At 37.3% G+C, this 20,089-nt stretch overlaps 1 protein-coding gene across 2 annotated transcripts in view; it reads right to left on the bottom strand.

The window, feature by feature from the left end:
- Window positions 1-20,089, bottom strand: part of LOC148821273 (protocadherin-1-like) — a 174,087-nt gene that overhangs the window by 141,234 nt on the left and 12,764 nt on the right. For both annotated transcript variants that reach the window (XM_088932056.1, XM_088932058.1), the window contains exon 3: window positions 17,542-19,731. In XM_088932056.1, coding sequence (XP_088788182.1) covers window positions 17,542-19,731 — 2,190 coding nt within the window. The remainder of the gene's footprint in view (window positions 1-17,541; window positions 19,732-20,089) is intronic.

Genomic DNA, 20,089 nt, shown 5'->3' with positions numbered 1-20,089 from the left:
GCATTCCAGATAACACTATTGACCACAATTAACACACATGTAAATGTGAGACAAGATGGAACAACAAGCCAAAGGTCCTTAGATTAATGAATACAATGTGCTACAGATGCAGCTCACAAAACTAGATTATGCCTAACACTAAATTGTGTTTTCATAAGAGAATTATGACAAAAATAAACAGAAACAAGAAAGACTATGTGGTAATATACATAGTATTTAATGATCTAAATGAAAATTATGATGTGTATCGGAGCTCAACACAGTAGACAAAGTTTTTTGATGGCATGTATGAGTCATCCATGTAGGTGTGTCTGTTTTGTGTTCTAAGTGCGTGGAAGACAAAAATGGGTTTAATGCAAATGGGAAAACCAAGACAAGGAACATAATAAGATTGCCACCTCCCATTTTGGATGAACTATGAACTTGAATTGATATCTTATGTTTAAAGCTTCTTATTTCAGAAAAGACTTATATGAGAAGTGTATGACTTTTTAACTTTACAGTGTTCTTGTGGCTAATGTCACGTAAAAGTATGAACACATATGGGTTCTATACATAAAATCAAAATCAAAGATTCATATAGTAACTCATTTATAACACTGAATAACTAACAAAATAATGAATTATCTCGGTCCAGGAAGGATCTATACAATTAAACTCAGTGTGCTAAGGGAAGATTTGACCAGTTATCGAATACAAACTTGTCCTTGCTTAAACTGCAGATTGTTTCTGAAGATGAATTAAATTTGTGTGGATATACCTATGTATTGCATTTTGTCACTATGTCTGTGAAACTGCTAAAGCCACATTTGTGAATTTGTTTCAAAAAGCTTAGTTTCCATACATAATGACCAACCACCTAATCCTTCAAAACTGTAAATCTGATGAGAAGTCAGAAAAACAACTTGCAGGACTACATACACTGCATTCACTTAAGGACAGTATGGAAGAGAGAGGGGATTTGGATTGGACATTAGAATCAATCTGGATAAGTTTAATTCCTAGAGACTAACCCTCAATCACAACCCAGGCATTTCAGGATGACACGAAACTGACTTATTCATGAAAGTCGTCATTAGTCCTTGTCCATCTGTGTGTCTTTTTTACTGAGGATTTATAAAAACTTCCTCCACGGGTTGAAAATTTTAGAATTACAAGCAAACAAGTGGGAGAGACCTAAAATATTTAATACAAATTATGATTAAAGGCTTAATTAAGGATAAAGATTTGAAAACATGTTTTATTTTTAAATCCAGTACAAGCATCACTAAAACCTCTTACAGTATACAAGTTTAATACACTTCTGTACGATGTTGGAGTTTAGTTCCATATTGTGACAAACGACATTCTTTAAACACTAATGTGCTTCAAATCTAAAAAAACACTTCGCACAGAAATTAAGGACCTATTTTCTACTTATTTGTAGAAAATCATATATACACTTTTTTGGATTAAATACTTGCGACCATCGTTTGACTATTGCATAAATCACCTCATTAGTGACTGAACATAAGTGATGGGGTGATTTAACCTGTTGAAGTCTGGTGGAAAAAAAAGACTGCAGAAATGGAGCAATATGATGCATAACAAGAGATATGGTATAACAGAGGTTAGACGAAGTCACTTGCCATTTGGATTGTTCATAACTACCAGTATCTAACTTGGCAAGAATTTTACAGCCAAAGACAGTCCTTCAATAACAGGCCATAACCCAGGAAACAAACAGTACGACACCTTGCCAATATCGATGAGGAGGTCGAAGTGTGATGATGTGGGCAGGAGTGCCTAGTCACTATGGAACCCTAATTGGAGTGATTGATGGTAACCTGTCTGCAAGGCATTACATTGATCAAGTTCTGAAGCCTCATTGTCTGCCCCTTTTATGTTTATCCTGAGATAACAGCATTGCAGCAGGACAATGTATGTTCTCATAATGCTTATGGCTTGCTTTCTTGATGTTGACAGTTACCTAGTGAAGCCCTGTTTGTCAGATTTTGAACCTCACCTAATATTTGTGGGATGATGTTCAGCATTTAGGGCTCAGAAACCATCCGACAGCACATGCTTCTCTAGGCTCTGCGAGAGGAGTGGGACAGAATCTCACAAGATAGCATTTACAATAGGGCTCACTATGAGTCAGAAAGGAGATCTTGTAATGCTTCCAATAGTGGCCACACCCACTGCTGATGAAAGCCGTGAGACTGCCATTATAAGTGACTTACATGTTGACTTGTTTCTTTTTTATACACAGTACAGTTACTTTGTTAAGGCACAAGCAGAAATTAATTCCATACCGATAAGCATAAAAAAGAAAAATAAAAAAAGTCAGTTGTGCAGCATTCTTAATTAGAGCGTATGACTTTTCAGCATGGTATTGACCTCTACTTCTGTCTTTGCAGCTCACATTCTTACACAGCTCCCCTCTGAAACTTCTTTAGTAACTTTCAAAATGCCAAATAAAAAAACTAGTTAGAGGTTTAATATTGCGCAAAAAAACTACTTACTAACTACTTCAATACTGACCAAAGACATCAGTTCAAGAATATCTTATACCTTCACAATATTCGTTATTGGAATAACATAAACATTTTAATCAGATTCCATGTTCTTTATTTTGAGGAGAAATCACTCTCTGAAAAATGTTATTTTGTTCCAAAGAACATTGTGAATTCCCACCATGAGTTGTTCCAAGGGTGAGTCATAAGCGCCCTAATATATATCTGAAAAGCATATGTGCAAGACAGTTTATATATTAAAAGAAAATATTTGCTGTTTATTAGCAATTGGCAGACTTCTCTGTAAGCATTCACAATGTCCAATGAACAGCTGAAACAGGATTCAAAATTAATTTGAGAAAGCACTACTGAATTCAACAATCTATCCCCTGTGCTTTACTTCCTGTGATCTTAATTATATAAACCTTTTCTTTATTACTAACAAACTATAATTTAAAAATGAAACATTGGATAATCTATACAGTAGTAACATATTTAAAATACATCAATTGTCAAATTGCCAAAGCCTTTCCATTCCTTAGCTTATAGTGAATTTCTGAAATTTACAAAAGAAAGGAAATGAAGAGAGAAATAGAAGAAATAAGGATCAGATCAGGTCAAGCAGAGGATTGGAAAAGGAAGATTTGTGGGACTAAGAGCCTTGGAGAGAAACAGTGGCGAGTTCCACTAGGATCCGCCCACTGTAGCATCTCTTATCAAGAGTGCAGTCACTGCCCTTATCTCTGTGAAATGGAATTTGCTCAATAACCTGGAAACCATAATTTAAAAAGGATAAGGAGAACTGCTTCTGCCATTCTCCTAGTTTCTTCTTCCCTTCCGATCCTTGTATCGCTTACACAACAGTCAGTAGTTACAAAATGCAGCATTTCAAAACTGCAGAGAGACAAAAAATATGATATGGGCCACTTAGCTAAACAAGACATGTTCTAATGGAAGAAAATGCTTAGGGACAGATTTGTGAGATTATCATGTCACAGAAATACTTGCAACGACTTGAAAACAAATATGAGGCTGACTGAATTTGTATTGCTTTATATAGTTTAAACGAATCTCTATTGTTCTCTATTTTATAAAGTTCACAGGAAAAATTGTGCACTGTTTATGCAAGAGACTACCAAGTTATCCATCATATTGTTAGAAGGTACTATTTAATCACCTCCCCTCAAGATTGCTAGTCTGAAAACCAGTCTGAAAAATGTATTCCTTCAGTTGTATAAGTTGTTTATAGATTAACAAAAATATATTAAAACAAAACTTAATAATAGGAACATATCAAGAAAGCATTTGGAAACTAAGCTGCCAATACAAACTTACCAGCTCTAATAACTGTTATTGTCTCTTTCTCATCGGTTTATAAGGGCCTCAGAAAATGCAAGTTAAATTAAAGTTTGGAGATGCTATGCAGTGTTATGTGACATTTTGATTATGAAAAGAAGATTTTCGGCACGGTTTTTGAAGGGATCTCTCTTTCTGCAATTCCAAGGAGGAAATATCAGAGCAAAAAGAGATCTTTTTAGTCAAGCCTGTGTGGTGGCCTAATGCAAAAAATCGCATTCGCCCTCGTTGCCTTGATCAGTCTTGTAATTTAAGCCATGAAGCCATCTGTGCAAAATTGACAAATGGTGGCAATGACCAAATAACATTTCAATAAAGTTGTTAATCAGTAGGGCTCCTGACGTCTGCCCTTCTTGAGCTGTTAATTAGACAATTAATGCAACCACTCCAATTTTGTGCCAGGCAGTCCCTTCACTATCTTAATGTAGACTATTTCTTGTGGAAAGCACAAAGGGCAAAGGGGTTTTTCGATTTCTACCACCCTTAAATCTGGTCTCTTTGAATATTTCCCATTCAGTACTTCAAGTTCCAAGCTTTTGAAGTGTATAGCTGTTATGCCTTCAGTCTCCTCCATCCCCCAACTCTAGCTCTATGGAGATTTATCTACAGTAGATAAGAACACTCATTGTTTACCTCACATATTGACACCTTCCCCTGCTTCCTATAGTTCTGACAAACACAGACTGCTTTTAATTAGTGCTTAAACATTTGAGCAAAGCTAGGGAAAGAAAAACAGGGAATTTGAAATTGCCGACGAGATTTAAATCAATCATGACAACCATGATAAGAAATACATTCCAAGTATAGTGGATTCTTTTTTTCATGTGTCCACAGAATGTGTTCACCACACTTATAAAACACAACAATTGCTTGTGTTACAAAATTGATAAACACATTCTTTCAGCAACAAACCAGAAAGGGCATTCTAATGTTCAATTTTGTAATATGGTGTTAGTTGAGTGTAAATATTAACAGTTTTGCATATGTTTTCTTCCATGTACAATGGTGCTGGAATGTACAACAGGAAACAAGACCAATAAGAGTATATACAGTACTTGTGAGGCCGTCTAATAAAACAAATTAAAATGGAAACCTGATGCTCAATGCAAAGCATTTTATTCTTGTTAACATAAAAAGATCAGTCTATGCTAATTGTTTCGCTCAAAGTCTACACACTTTAATTTTAAAGGTGTCTGGGAGGTATTTAAATTTCTGCTTGTGTAATTTCTTTTAGTACTTTCTTTCCCTTTAGAAATGTTTACCTTTAGCTCTAAAGAAAGGCTCTACTGGTTTAAACCAGTGAAACTGAAGTGGTACATAACAAATAGTGAGTAAATACTGGTGAGGTAGAGTGGCTTATTCTAAAAGCATTAATCTGCCAGAGAAATCCCACGTATCCAAAGTCCTTACATGCATACTAATTCTTTATGAAACTGACTCTGACGGACATGTAGAGATGGAAAGCAGAATTCCAGTGTCTGCATTCTAATTAAACTTTTAACTAAAAATATTTCTGGGCAAGAGGATATAATGGCTATAAGCTTTTCTTCCAAGCTAATCTCCTAGGTTAATACATTAAATGCAGTATTAATTAATCTTCTTAAGACATAAAGCCCTCTTTTGCGAATCAGTTATGAGACGCCAAATCAAAATCTCCTGCCAAAAGTGCTGCAAGAAGCAGACTATAGTAGTACCTCTCTGGTATGTGTCACAGTCACAGATCAGACTGTGTGCATACTGATGAAAGCAACGCCCACAATCTCCCACAGAGCAACACGTGTAGCTGCAGAAGATTAGGATGCACCTCGCTTACAATATAATAAAGACCTGACTTGGCAGGTTGCCACAACTCTCTACCTCCCCTCCCACACACCCCTCTTTCCTTGTTTTAGTGGAAAGATTAGACCAGCTAAATATCATAAAGAGGATCTGGGATCATTTAATCTGTACTAATCTCCATTTCAGAGATGGGTGCACACCGCTGTTAAGATGATCACAAAGTAAATAACCAGTTTAGTACCTGGCTTGTCCGAATATCCTTTTTTTCCAAATGTAATCCAGGCCATGGCAGCTGCCAAGCACTTTGCGAGGTTATACAAATACAGATGATATGTATTCCCTGCTGGTAACCAGGAAAGGTTGTGACAAGGTTTCTCTTCATTAACAGATATGCTGCCTTGGTTAAAATGTGTGAGACAATCACAATGAGAAAAAAGTGATGAACACTAGGACTGCCGGGATGAGAGAAAAGCAAGGGAACTGTGTAGAGTTAATTGGGATATCCCATTTCTAACACCTTCCTCAATTTAAAAGAAAAAAGGATCAGAATTATAAATATTATATTGTTTTTGTAAAACATGTCTCCAACACAAGTTCATCCCATGTATGTTCTTTGCCAAATGGATATAAGCAAAAACTAAAAGGTTTTCTAAAAGTACCTTGGTGTAAATGATAATAAAGTTCCTGAAGTACTTACTAAAAAAAGGAGGGGTAGGTACCGTATAATCAAATTTGTTCATGGCAATCTGTGTCCCAAGCAATATAGAAAAGAAATAAAATTTCTAGGGCATTCATAATCTTCAAATTCATCTGCCTACATAAAACCAACCACTTACTTTTTCTACCTCTAAAGCTCAATGTAGCATATCCAGACACAAAGCCATCTAGTCTGAGCTCAGAGGCTTAACTGTTTGTTACATATTGGAGAAATGGAAGAGTATGCAGTGGCATCTGTCAGCTGCAGGAGAGCAGAAGCTTATTGTGGTCTTTATATATATACAAATCGCATCTCATCTAGAGACTATTACACACTTAGCTATCCCTTTCGCCAAGTCATTGTAACCTTGTGATTAATAATAATAACATCACTTTATTAACCCTTTACAATTTCTTGCATTAGGAATTTGTCTTTTCGCATACCCCAGCTTGCTCTCCATGAGACACACAGACGCACAGATAGGGAGAGAGCATGGGGTCAGCCATTGTACAGCACCCCTGGAGCAGCTGGGGTTAAGGGCCTTGCTCGGGGGCCCAACGGAGTAGGATTCCTCTGCCAGCTGCGGGATTTGAACCGGCAACGTTCCAGCCACAGGCACAGATCCTTAGCCACAGAGCCACCGCTCCGCCCATTAACTCATTGTGCGTGTGACATACACTGTACTTCAGCCCAAAACGGAAGCTGATACAGCACATTCTAGAATAGAATGCACAGCGACATCTTCAACTTAACATACTTCTAAAAATGTTTTTTTCTAAATTGCTATGTTGCACTTAAAACTAAAACACAACTGTACGTGTCTTCAGGCCAAAACAAAACTCACACTGCACACAGGGAAAAACTCTTTATACTGTAATACATCAGCTGAGTCAAAATGAAGTGACATGTTCTTCAAAACACATATATACATATCATGATTTCTTTTAAGTATCAAAATCTCAAGGGTGTCTGTAAATATTGCATCCTTATGAAAGATTATCTTCTGGAGTCAGTTCACTATGGCAATGCACACCTCAGGGTGAGAAACACATGTCAGCAAGTTTAAAAAAATAAGTCAGCAGGTATATAAGGGGTGATCAGACAAAAAATAAAGATAGGGCTCTTGTCATCCTGTCTTCAAAGTAACACAGCTCTTCTGCAGCATTATCCAAATTATTCCAAATAAAGAAAATAAAAAAAACGTGAAGTTAAAACTAACATTAAAACAGTGAAGTATAGTATTTTTATCTAAATGTATGTTTTAGTTGCATTTAATAATATTCCAATTCTCCCTTTTTTCACTCATGCCATATTGAAACCGGAGTATTGTATAAAATATGGTTTTACATGCAATGAAGATAAGACTCCGCCATAACAAACAGAAGTAAAATGACAATTCAATTCAAATTACAGTATTATAATTATTAAGCAATGTACCACTACATGGGGCAGTATCATATTTCCATAAGTCAACTCAAATATAACATTTCTAGGGGTGTAACCCCGGCGTCCTGGCCAAATTTCCCATTGGCCCTTACCAATCATGGCCTCCTAATAATTGCCATCATCACTCTGTTCTCCTCCCCACTAATAGCTGACGTGTGGTGAGCGTTCTGGCGCACTATGGCTGCCGTCGCATCATCCAGGTGGATGCTGTACATTAGTGATGGTGGAGGGGAGTCCCCATTACCTGTAAAGCACTTTGAGTGGAGTGTCCAGAAAAGCGCTATACAAGTGTAATTATTATTAATTATTTCTATAACACACAGCATGTATCTCTGCTATCTGTTCTGGGCTGAGAATCGTATATTACAATATTACTTTCCCAAGTTCAGTTCAACATTACAAGTGATCTTTTTAAGTAGAAGGACTTTATAATCTCTGTATGTTTATCCAAATAACTTCCTAACAGAATGGGGCACTGACAGCTAGGTATATGACAGAGGAGCTATTTTATACACAGCAACAGCCTGTTTGCTTTTGTTTGCTTTAGAATTTAGATCCCAGTTCCACACATGGAAAGGCATCTAACCTTAGGCAATCATTTACTTAAGCGAAATGTCAAGGAGAGGTGCATAAGGCTTCTGTGTGACAGCAGTCTTCAGATAGCAAGCGGAATTCCATAATACACAGCTTAAAGCCTTACCATTATAGCATGAATCAAATTTTATTTATGTCCAACTATAGGAAAAAAAACTCATATGTGTCTTCACCAAGTTACTGTAGACAAAGTTTTTTGATGGCATGTATGCATGTTTGCTGGTCTGCTTAAGCCTATTCTTAAAAATCAAGCCTGAGGTCTTAATATTAACTTTAGCTCTAACTGTGCCTGAAGATACACCTACCCCTTTAATTTCAAAATGTGACTGAAGAAATTTGACATCCATTTGCAGGAATAAATTGGGTAATCCCAAACTGTAATGTCATGTTAAAAAAGCACTCAGACCCCCTGAACAATCTCATGCTTGGCTCACCCAGCCTGTCAATCCCTGAGTTTTCTGCATTGCTTATACATTCTGAATCCTTGTTCTCTCATTCCTCTCCCTGGTTTGCCTGAGGCCTAAATACAAGCAGAAGTGCACGACAGGATGGTATATGAAGTATGATTTAGACAAGCTAAAACTAATGTCAGAGTACAGTGCAGCGAAAGGTAAGCCAACCACTCGTGTTTTTTTAGGATGTTGTGTCACATATTTAAATATAAAATATGACCTAATATGACTCACCTCGAAGACAGGGTGCTTCGTTTCAGAATTGAATTCTATGTTTTGATAGTAAACACCACTTGAACCTTATTTACATGCATGGCTTTATCTTTAAGGTTACACTCTTAAAATCTTTGGTACCTTAATAACCAGAAGTTGATGTTATCTCTGTTATTGGTTTAATATTTAACTATTGGAAGCAGAACTATAATAAAAAGTACAGGAGAAAAGAAGAAACTTTTCAGACACACTGAAAAGTAATAACACAGTGATCTCCATGTCAAAAGCTTGTGCACATCCTCAATAAATATCTGTTATTATATAAGGATATATATGTAAGTTTCAGAAAATGATGTCAAAATATCACCAATTAGCATACTGAGCTAGTAGTAACACTTTTTTAAAAGTAAAAACATTAAAAGAAAACAGAAATCTTCCGAGAACAGAACACCAACATACTCAATGCATTCTACCTATTTCATTGTGTTTGTTAAGCCTGGTATAAACCCCTAGGTTTAAACAATAGTATCCTTCTGCAATTCTCATTCCTTTAGTCCTCCTTTTCATGGCTGTCCAAAAACCAGGAATCATATAACTTCCGTGACCCAGCCTGAGTGCTACTACACCACCATTAGGAGACCTCTTCTCCTCTGTTGTGGTTTTAACAACCTGCTATAAGGAGTGCCAACAGGAACTGTATTATATTTTGCTGCTATGAAAGTCAGACAGAAAGAATTTAAAATTGTGCAATGAGCACAGGATCTCTTTCTCTCCAGGTTAGAAATAATGCTATACACTTAGGTATCTTTCAGAAAACTTTATTACTCTTCCTCTTTTGCACAGTATGTACAGATTCCTTTTTTTATTTGCAAGCTATATCTTGTATACGTTTGTGTTTCTTGGCCTGGCCCATTTTAACTTTCAGGTTAAATAAAGAAGGTTCCATACATTTTAGAATGTAGCTGATGCTAAGTAGCTGCTGAATGTACATGGTATACTGAGGGTCACAGAGCACATCTCTCTATATTGCCAGCTTGCTGTGCAATTGTAATATTACAAACAGTATATATCATATATATATTCAATATATGACTGACAGTAAATCTGGATGGGTTTTCAGAATAAGTTTCCTTTAAACCAAAGCAACAGGAGACAAAACAGGACAACAACAGGAGGAAAAACAGTCAAACCCAAGGAAAGGAGATAAATCTCAGCTAGTCTCCGTGTCAGCAGCAGTGCCAGGAAATAGTTAACACCTTTCGTTACAGACATAAGAGGCTGGTCCTGCTTGGAAAAGACAATCTGAGCTTGAATATCTGCTAAAAGACTTTTCAAGCTTCATTTCACACAGCAGAGCAAACCACAAGCTAACTGAAACTGAACTGTCCCTATAAGCCACCAGTATCCAGTTAAAAATTTAGACTGTGCTCATTAAAACTGCTCTGAGAACAAAACTGCAAACTTTTCCATGTGGCTGTCACCATGTTCCTGGGGCTTGTTTGGTCAATCTGCTCACTCTAGATAAGTCGGACTTAACTAGTAACGTAACTTAACAGCTGTTCCGCTCTGCTTCCTCACTTCCTATTACATCTACATATGGTCACAACATCTGACAGGGAGCTGTGCTTTTTTATTAACTGTAGGTGCACTGCTGATCCCAAACGCCCATGGAATTGACAATCAATTAAAGCTAAAATATGACTGCATTTGACTTACCGTCTGAATAAACCACTAGACTCAAAGTCCAAATAATATAAAAGTTCACAGAATAAATGTTTAACTTTAAAACTACATTCGCAATAGAGTCACGTTCAAAGGATGAAGAACCTTGTATTTTCACCTTGTACACTGATCATCTGATATGGTATAGGCATAATGTCTTTACCATACAGTGAGAAATGGTATCTAGAGTGTTACACAGCATACTTACTGAATGTTGTTCTCTTGAAAGAAATTTAAGTCCTACAAAAAACAGTGCCAAAGCCAAACATACAGTACCTGAAACAAAGTGTGGAGCCTACTGACATACTCTTTATACATCTATCAAGTGTAGCCACAATATTTTTTTATACAGCAAATTTATGTTGCATCTCTGGAACTGAAAAAAGTAACTGGATAAAAGCATACTACGCAAATACAAAATAAATACTGCTTAACAGCATTTTTGTGTACTACTTTGGGTTGGAGGAGGGGCTATAAAACTATCAGATTTAAGGTCGTTACAAAATGCTTCTTACAGCTAAATTTTGTCCTTCTTTTAACGGTTTCCTTTTTCTGTTAACCTTTTTGTTTTTCAATCTGCAGGGTTGGGTGCTGAATATGCATATACGCCAATGTCAAGATGCATAAACCTCGCAGCCACACAGATGAGATGTCATTTTTTTCAAGAAGCAAAATAATATAATTTTAGCAGATGTTAGCTGACAATGGAAGTGGGCTGAAGCCCTCTGGGTAGCCTAGAAATTCTGTTGATGTAGCCAGGAGAGCGCAGCTATGTGTGAAACACGCCAAGAGCCGCAATAAAACAGAGGCTACAACAGTCAGACTGACTGATAGGAAACAGGAAGAGCATGACAGTGTCGAGGCCTTCAGAGTGACAGAAGTGTTTGTAGGAATGTGGTAAATGTCACTCAGGTCTTTTTCATACGGCACTGATATCTTCTTCAACCGAGTTTAGCACTCCACTTTTTGTTTTTCTTTAAACTAACACAAACTCCAGGTCTTTGTGTGTAAGAATTCACCTGCCTATCTTTCATCACTCAGACCCGATAAGACTCCTGTCTTCACTAGATTTACTGGCTTTCCATCTTTCTGCTGGTACAAGGGCCCTCTGGCAGTGATCTTGTAAACCACATGGTATGTGGTTGTGTATAAGTCTGCACACATGCTGCTTTGCTCCATGGGCAACAAGACAGATCCTCAAAAGGCAAAGACAATCTCGGTGTCAGGGCTTCCAAAGCCTGATCTGCAGGTTTCCAGTGTCTTCAGGTTATTTTCCAGCTGAGCTACGTTACAAAACAAAGTTGTTGTTTTTTTTTACTGGAGCTTTCTTGATTACCTGCCAACTGCCGAAAAAACCACTTACATAAAATGTTATATGCAGCATAAAACCTAAAACTTCTTACATAAAATGTATTTGAAAAGTTCAAATTTGCAAAGGAATTAAACAGAAAATGGGTCCATGGATTAGGTGCAGAAAGTCATATTACCCTGTTCATACGTTTAACAATCTTCTCACGTTTTGATGAACACGATGAATATCCCAATGTGACTAAAAGAAGTTAACGTTATAAGGGTGTTAACATGGCTTTTAAAACACCCTCATATCACAGATTTCCAAGTTAGAAAACATCTCTTTAAGTAGAGGCCACATATGGTTCTGTACTTCTGTTAACCATCTGTTATGAGAAATCCTCTTCTTTCCTAGTAAGTGTTGTGGCCCATTCCAGAAACAGGGGGCAAAGGTAGGACTGCAAATAAATGACTGTTCTTGCCCTAGACAGGGCTGAAAAGAAAGAGGGAATTTAGAATAGCCAACACAGCCAGCACATCAAACAGCCAGTATGTCTTAAGGTGGGGGAAGGAAATTGTAGCACGGTGATGAACCCAAATGACAATGGGAAGGCCATGCATTTCTCACACAGAAAGCAAACCAGTCTGCAAGGGAACCTAGGACCCAGGAGGGGCTAAGAATCAGCACTCATGATCACAGCGCTATGTACCCTGCTTTGATGTCATATCCTGTTGTACACATAAAAATGTAAACAATTTTGAGAAAACAAGCGTTTAAAAATTTGGAAGTATATGATTGCTGTAGGTCTTTGACTTTACCCAAGTTTCACTAACAGGAACTTCCCTGATCAGTGCTCTGAAATGTTTGGAAATTAAAGGTCCAGTGAATTTGACAATTTCATTGTTTTCAGTTATGAGAAACAAAAAGTCACATTCCATCCGTTATAACAGTTGCAATTGACTATTTAAAAATGTTACAATCTTTAAAGAGTATTCTTAAAATAAGCACTTGAGTTTCCCTGTTGAAGATACAGAGGTTATAAAGAAAAACTTAGGCGATACAAACTTCAGTGGGAGCTAATCACTGGCTCAAGGCCAAACCCATCAGTAACAATTAGACTTGGTGATGACAGTGGGAGGTACCACACAGGAAACAATAGTACAGTAAAGATTATGCAATACAGAAATTGGCATTTGTCTAATTCATTTATCAGCATAATAAAATGTTAATAAAATCTTAGTGTAATATCCAGAAGAGAGAAAGAAATAAGAGGCATGAAAAGAAGGAAGGCAGAAAAAGGGAAACAGTTAGGCAGCAATTTACCTATTATGGTATTTGTACTCGGACTATGGCACAGGTGGCTATACCAGACTTATGTCTTGGTTTATCCAACTTCAGACGTAATTTTCAGAAAAGCCTCTTTGCCCCTGAGGGTATAATGCAGAACACGTACTCCAAACGCCTTAGATTAAAGGTATTTAATCTTAATCAAATCAAGCACAGCTGATGCGGCTGTATCAAGCACATGTCAAAATGCTGTTCTTGTGAATGTTATTACTGTACGTCTCCCCTCCAAATGGACACAATTTTTAAAAATGTCATTCTTCAGCCTTCACTGCAGTCTGCCCCTTTCACTTTTTACTGCAAGAAACATCTCCATGGTAAGAACTAAGCAAAACAGTATATATTGATATTTTAAGCAGCTCCCTTGAAAAATATCAAAATTAAATTAAATTCCATCAAATATAAAGGCATATTTTAATACAAGAAGTGCTGAAATAACATAACTACACAAAGAGAGTGCTGCAAAAAATCTTAACTTTAATAAAGTTACTTGCTCTCATTTTTTTTTAAATCTGCAGTATCCCTTTTCTGCATAAAATATCCATTATGAGGCTCACATTTCATTCCTGTAAGGTACAGTATTCTCTTTCTAGAGCACCGCATTAAAAGAAAGGATTTTGCAATACAATAGATTAATAAAATGGCAACATCAAATACTGGACTCAGAAAAACTATACAATGTTGGAAGAAAATAAGATATTTTGATGTGAAATTAAGGATATTTTTTGTAAGAGAATTCATGGCATTAAATCAGGGAATTCAAAACACTGGCTCAGATTGAAATTGGCAGCCACTTTCAAACTTGTCCACCTGCGAGCTCATTCTCCTTCACTGAAGGCAGTGACTCAGCAAGGAAAGAACTGGTCATTTCGTTTCCATGGCAACAGCAGAAGCTGAGGGCACATCTAGCTTTGCTCAAAATGATGCTGAAGGAATATTAATGTCAACAGAGGGCGCAGTAATAGAGCCGCTTGTATTTGAGGGACATTTAGACACAGGGAAAATGTAAACATCACTAAAATATTTTATGATGTGTTCTCCCAATTTCTAACTGCTGTGACAATAAACCTCCCACCCCCTTCCCGCATCTCCTTGTGAATAGTTAGTGTGGCTTCAGTTTCTTATTGTCACTTTATAGACAATGTCAATACCTGCAAACCTAGGCGTGAGCTGTCGAGACTTGAAGAAAACCTAAGCCAAGTCTTCCTGGAATGTCGTTTCCTTTTGTTCAGGGTAGAAAAAAAAAGAAATCAAAACTTGGCAATGCTGAGGAAAATGTGAGACTGTCAAAGTAACATTATACTACAGTGACACCAGGAGTGCGGTAAGGACCCAATCGGAAAGAAATGAACTCTTCCAAAACATTAAGTGTTTAAAGGGCAAAGAAAAGCAGCTTTATTAAGTGTCTTAAAAGTATTTAGAACAGAAAGGAAAGGAAGGCTGAAAAGAAGAGGGGATAAATATCATATAACTTATAAAAAATGGAAAGACCAGAATCTTTAAAGAAAATGTTGATAAACAGTTAAAGGAAAAATGAAAGAGAATACTGTACCTTCAGTACTTCTAAGTCCTGTTTTCAGATTCAAGCCCAAGCCACCCCTAATCCAACCATATTTAGCATGGGGGACAAGCCCAAAACCAGGCTACAAATGGACAACCACAGTGAAATCCAATTTTTAAAAAAAACAACTTTATTGAAATTAAATTTGTATTAATTATAAAAAAGTACACAATTGTACAGTTACATTCTTTTGCATATGATTGAAATAGGAAAGCAATCTCAATGTCATTAAAAGGGGATAACTGCAGTTTTAAATACAAATTAACTCCATTATGAAAATGAGACAACATATCAATACTGGGGTCACATTTAACAGCATTTAAAATTAACTGCCAAAGTATTCATTAAACACATTGCATTATGGATAAACTATAAAAGTCCTCTTAAAAAACTTTAATTACATATGTAAAGTGAGATACCCTGACAGCATGCAGTCTTTCATTACACAGGTTAGAAGTTTCAAACACCATCAGCTCTATTGAAAATGGTAAACAAATGCTGTCTGTTAATTCACAGCTACTTTGCAATTTTAATGTAGCTTATCAATTTTTAATTTGTATCAAATGAACCTTTGAATTCTGACACACAGCGTCTTACACAAATCAGACTAATGGATTCTGTCCTTTTGCGAGTCATAGCACAAGTAAACTAGAAAATTAAATAAAAACATTTTAAAATTGGGGAACTGTTCTCAACACATCAGACTTCAGTCAGAAGCAGAAGTAAACTGTACTACGATGCTGGTTTATATGATGACAAGGGACTAAAAAGTTGTATCTGCTTTTTTATACACCACCGTGGATTTTTCACTACAAACCTTAGACTAGAAGTATGATATCAAATTATATTTGTTATACAAAGTAGAACAGGGCGGTGGTTACAGCACATTCCACAATAAAAATACAAATTGTTCAACTTTAAAAGGAGATTTTGACTCCCCCCCCCAAAGACTTAACATATATTAATGAAAGCTAATATTCAGTTTCATGTTTGATATTTTAAGTTTAAAACTGCAATCAAAAAAATTACTAAAGACTGAAAAGCTGTTGGGATTCATATTCAAACACGACTTGAAAAGAATCAATTAAAAAACTTAAATTTATCATTGTGATTCATGCTAAATATTGGCGTCAGAATTAAAAAATAAAACAGCCTACGCTAATAATAAAGATTTTTGCACCAACAAAACTTACGAGAAAATAATAAATATAAATAAATAAGTACAAGAATTACATGAACACCTAGGATGCACATATAATGCACACTGAGCTTTTTCTTCAAAAACTAGTTAAAGATCAATTTCCCAGCACAAGAGTATCAAGCACTGTATTTAGACTGGTAATAGTTTAACCTAAAACAGTTACTGGAAACACCTAAGACAGAGAAAAATACCAGAAGTAAACAGTAACTCCAATGGAGCAACGAAATCAGAACCCTGCATACTTCCAAAAAGAGTGTAGTTAAAATGTGACCCTTCGTTGAATGAAAACACAAACATACATATACTTAGCCACCAATAATATAAACCTCCTGAAGCTGAATCATTCATCGTAAAAACTAAAAAATTAAATATTAACACATGTACAAATGTAAATTCAATTAAACTGCAATTATTTCTTAAATGGCTTAAGAGATCAAAGGAAATTACCGTTTGGTTTGCTTTGCGCTCATGAAGATGCAATGCAGTCCTAGTTGCTCGGTGCTGCAGGCTTCTCACCTTTAAATTAGATATGTTGTAGAGCAAAGTGTTGATCTAAACCACCCCTCTCAACCTTTGCTTTTTAAATGTGCTATACTAGTTTCGTGACTCTAAAACCTCATTATACGCAGGTATTTAACAGCCCCAAGAACATAGATTAGGCACTTTCTACAAAAGGGATGGGATGAAATTACCTGCTATTAATCTTTGAAAATAATTTACTCAAGCCACAGTAAATGAAAATGGTATAATTTAAATCATTTTTCATTTGCTTGTCATAAGGTTAAGAGGTAGGAATTGAAAATCATTTGGAGCATGATCACAGGGAAAAACATTCCTATATATTGCATTTCTCTCCAAACTTTACCCAGTCAAAAGGGGGATTTCTAATTAGCCCAATTTTAGCTCAATCTTTTAAGCATGTACTGACAATGTTTTAAAATATTCAGATGCATCATACGAAAAAAATAACACTAATGAATAACCATGTTTTATACATGAAAAAATCTGACAAATATAATAAACTGTTCTTTTAATTAAAGATATATTTTACTTTTCAGTATGTCTAGAAATTAACACAAAGTTCAACTTGTGAAATGTGTGCCCTCTGCTCTATTACACATTCAAATAAGGAGTCTGCATAGATCTTTTTCTTCCTTTATAGCTGAAGCGAATGCAAAGAAGCCACAGTAACTAGAAACACTTCCTTCAAAGGTAAAAAAGTAGTGAAATATCCATTCTGTACATTCTGTAGTATAGATTTTTTTTTTAAATTACTGAGCAAATAAAAAAAAAAAATCTTTGGTTTCAGACAAGTCCATTCCTACCACACCTCATTAGTCCACATTATGTTCCTGTCCAACCCTGCTGTGTTTAGGAAGTCATCTCCTACCTGTTTGTTGCTGTATTTCGGAGGATTGGCCTTGTAGCTGTAATCCGAATACTGGTCAGAGCCTGTGGAATTGTTGTCTCCAGTCCCGACAAAGGTGTTGGTTGCTGGGAGGTCTTGCACAGCTTGGTGCTTCTTAGATGCAGAGGGAGACTGGGGTTGAAGTTGGATGGAAGGAAGGGGGGAATTAGAGCGGTAGTGACGGCCAAGATCAGGGCTGCCAGGGGGGTAATTGAGGGGTAAGTGGATTCTGGGGCTGTCAGTGACTCCATCATTTATTAGATTGAATTTTAAAGTCTTCTGAAGACTGGCTTCCTCATCCTCTTCTATAGGCTTTGCTGGTTTGGGGGCTTTACCTTTTTTCCCCTTTTTTCCTTTGCTGCTCTTCGGGCCCTGTTTTGGTGCATACAAATCCTTGGTCTCTTTCTTGCCAGCTTGGTAGCCACTCTTAGCCTCTTTTTGCAGGTGGTAGCGAATGACCACGACAATCACAATGACCAAGATGACCCCAGCAATCCCTGCAAGGCTGCCATATAGAATGTTGCTGCGTTGGGCAGCGTGTCTGTAATCAGGATCACCAGCAATGTCTGTATCTAAAGGAGTGTATAGACTGTGCCCCACAAGCGACTCCACTAATGTGACATTGTTGATTGTCTCATTCACAAAGATGTGCACCAAAGCCGTTGTATGCCTTGGAGGTTTCCCTTTGTCACTCACTTTCACAACTAATCTATGAAGTCCATTATGCTTCCGGAGGAACTCTTTAGCTAAAGTGATCTCGCCTCCAGAAGGAGAAATGCGAAAAAGCTCATGGGGATTGCCACCTGTGATACTAAATACCAGCTCTGCATTAGGGCCAGTATCGATGTCTTCAGCCTCAACTTTCTCAACTGTTGTATCAGGGCTGGTTGAAGGGGACAGGTGCTTGTAGGAGGAGTTTGAAGGTTTGGTGACAAAAGGTGCATTGTCATTTTCATCAAGCACATTAATGGTCACACCAACATAGGAGGATCTTGGTGGATCTCCACCATCTACGGCCTTTAGACGAAAAGTGTAGGTGCTTTCCTTCTCCCGGTCAAAAGAGATGCTGGAGAGGATAGTCCCAGTGCCATTTTGAATGACAAACTTCCCATTATCTGGCTCCACAGAAAGACGCACTCGAGCATTCTCGCCTTTGTCTGCATCAATTACAGTGACCATGCCGACTGGACTGAGCGGGGGCATGTTTTCCGAAACAGAGAAGCTATAGCCATTTAGCATGAATTTAGGGTCATTATCATTGCGGTCCAGCACTTTGACTATTACCGTGGCTGTCCCTCGAAGACTGGGAACACCTTTGTCAGAAGCCGCAACATGAAACTCGTAGCGGTCCCTATGTTCACGGTCAAGCTGATTTCTCACCCTCACTTCGCCACTTTTTGAGTCTATTTCAAAAAGACCTTTGGTTGAGGAGTCCAGGACAATGCTGTAAGTTAGTTCTGCATTACTGCCACTATCTGCATCTGTTGCCACAACATCCACGACCTTGTCACCAGGCCGATTTTCTTCAGCAAAATCCACTTCAAACACACTTGGAGAAAAGATGGGGGAGTTATCATTCACATCTGTAACTTGGACTTTCAAGGAGTTTGTGCTGGACAGAGCTGGGTTGCCAGAATCTACAGCTACAATCTCAATTCGGTAATCCTTGACACGCTCGTAATCTAATAAGGTTGCAGTCTGAAGAAAGAACTTCTTCTTCTTGTCACTTCCAGATTCACTAGCTGGCTTCAACTGGAAAGGGGCATCACCAGCAACCACACAAGTGACTACTGCATTCTCTCCTTCATCACGGTCTGAGACCTGGACCACAGCTACTGGGGTTCCAATGGGCATGTCTTCAGAAATATTGGCTACCCCATCTTGGTGAGTTACCAGACCAATTCCACGGATCTCAATGGAGGGAGCATTATCATTCTGATCCTTTACATTGATGGAAACAAAGACTTTTGAACTCTTCGGTGTGGGTCCTTTGTCCCTGGCAATCACATAGAACTTAAGCACACTTACTTCTTCCCTGTCCACAAGCCCCTTCACATATATCACACCACTAGATCGATCAATTCGCAACAACCTCTGAACAACCTCATTGGCTTGATGCAAAGTGTACTCGATCTCTCCATTGGGCCCCATATCGGAATCGGTTGCTTTCACCTGCAAACAGAGAAGCAAGATTTAAATCTGCATTGAAAAGTAATGCAGAGATCCTACCAGCAGACACATCAGACATCTGATTGAATAAGAAAATTCACAAAAGGATGATTTAAAAATGTATATATCCAGTTTGCATAAAACTCATTCATATTTTGGACCTGTCAAATAGTACAGAAGTAAAATAATTCTTTGAGTTTAAAAGTTCTGAGGAAAATAGCATATACTAAACGTCAGAAAGGTAACAGATTAGAAGAAGCTATCTGCCACATCATGCTCATCTGGTTCAATTTCTTTATAGGACCATAATCGGTAGTGGCTGTGTTTGGGAACAGAGACCCTCCACGTGTGAAATCCAATT

Source organism: Atractosteus spatula, chromosome 14 (genome assembly GCF_055471065.1).
Source record: "Atractosteus spatula isolate fAtrSpa1 chromosome 14, fAtrSpa1.hap1, whole genome shotgun sequence".
In the NCBI taxonomy this organism is placed as follows: Eukaryota; Metazoa; Chordata; class Actinopteri; order Semionotiformes; family Lepisosteidae; genus Atractosteus; species Atractosteus spatula.
The sequence above is the reverse complement of the archived record's forward strand: the minus strand, read 5'-3'. Positions and strand labels throughout refer to the sequence as shown.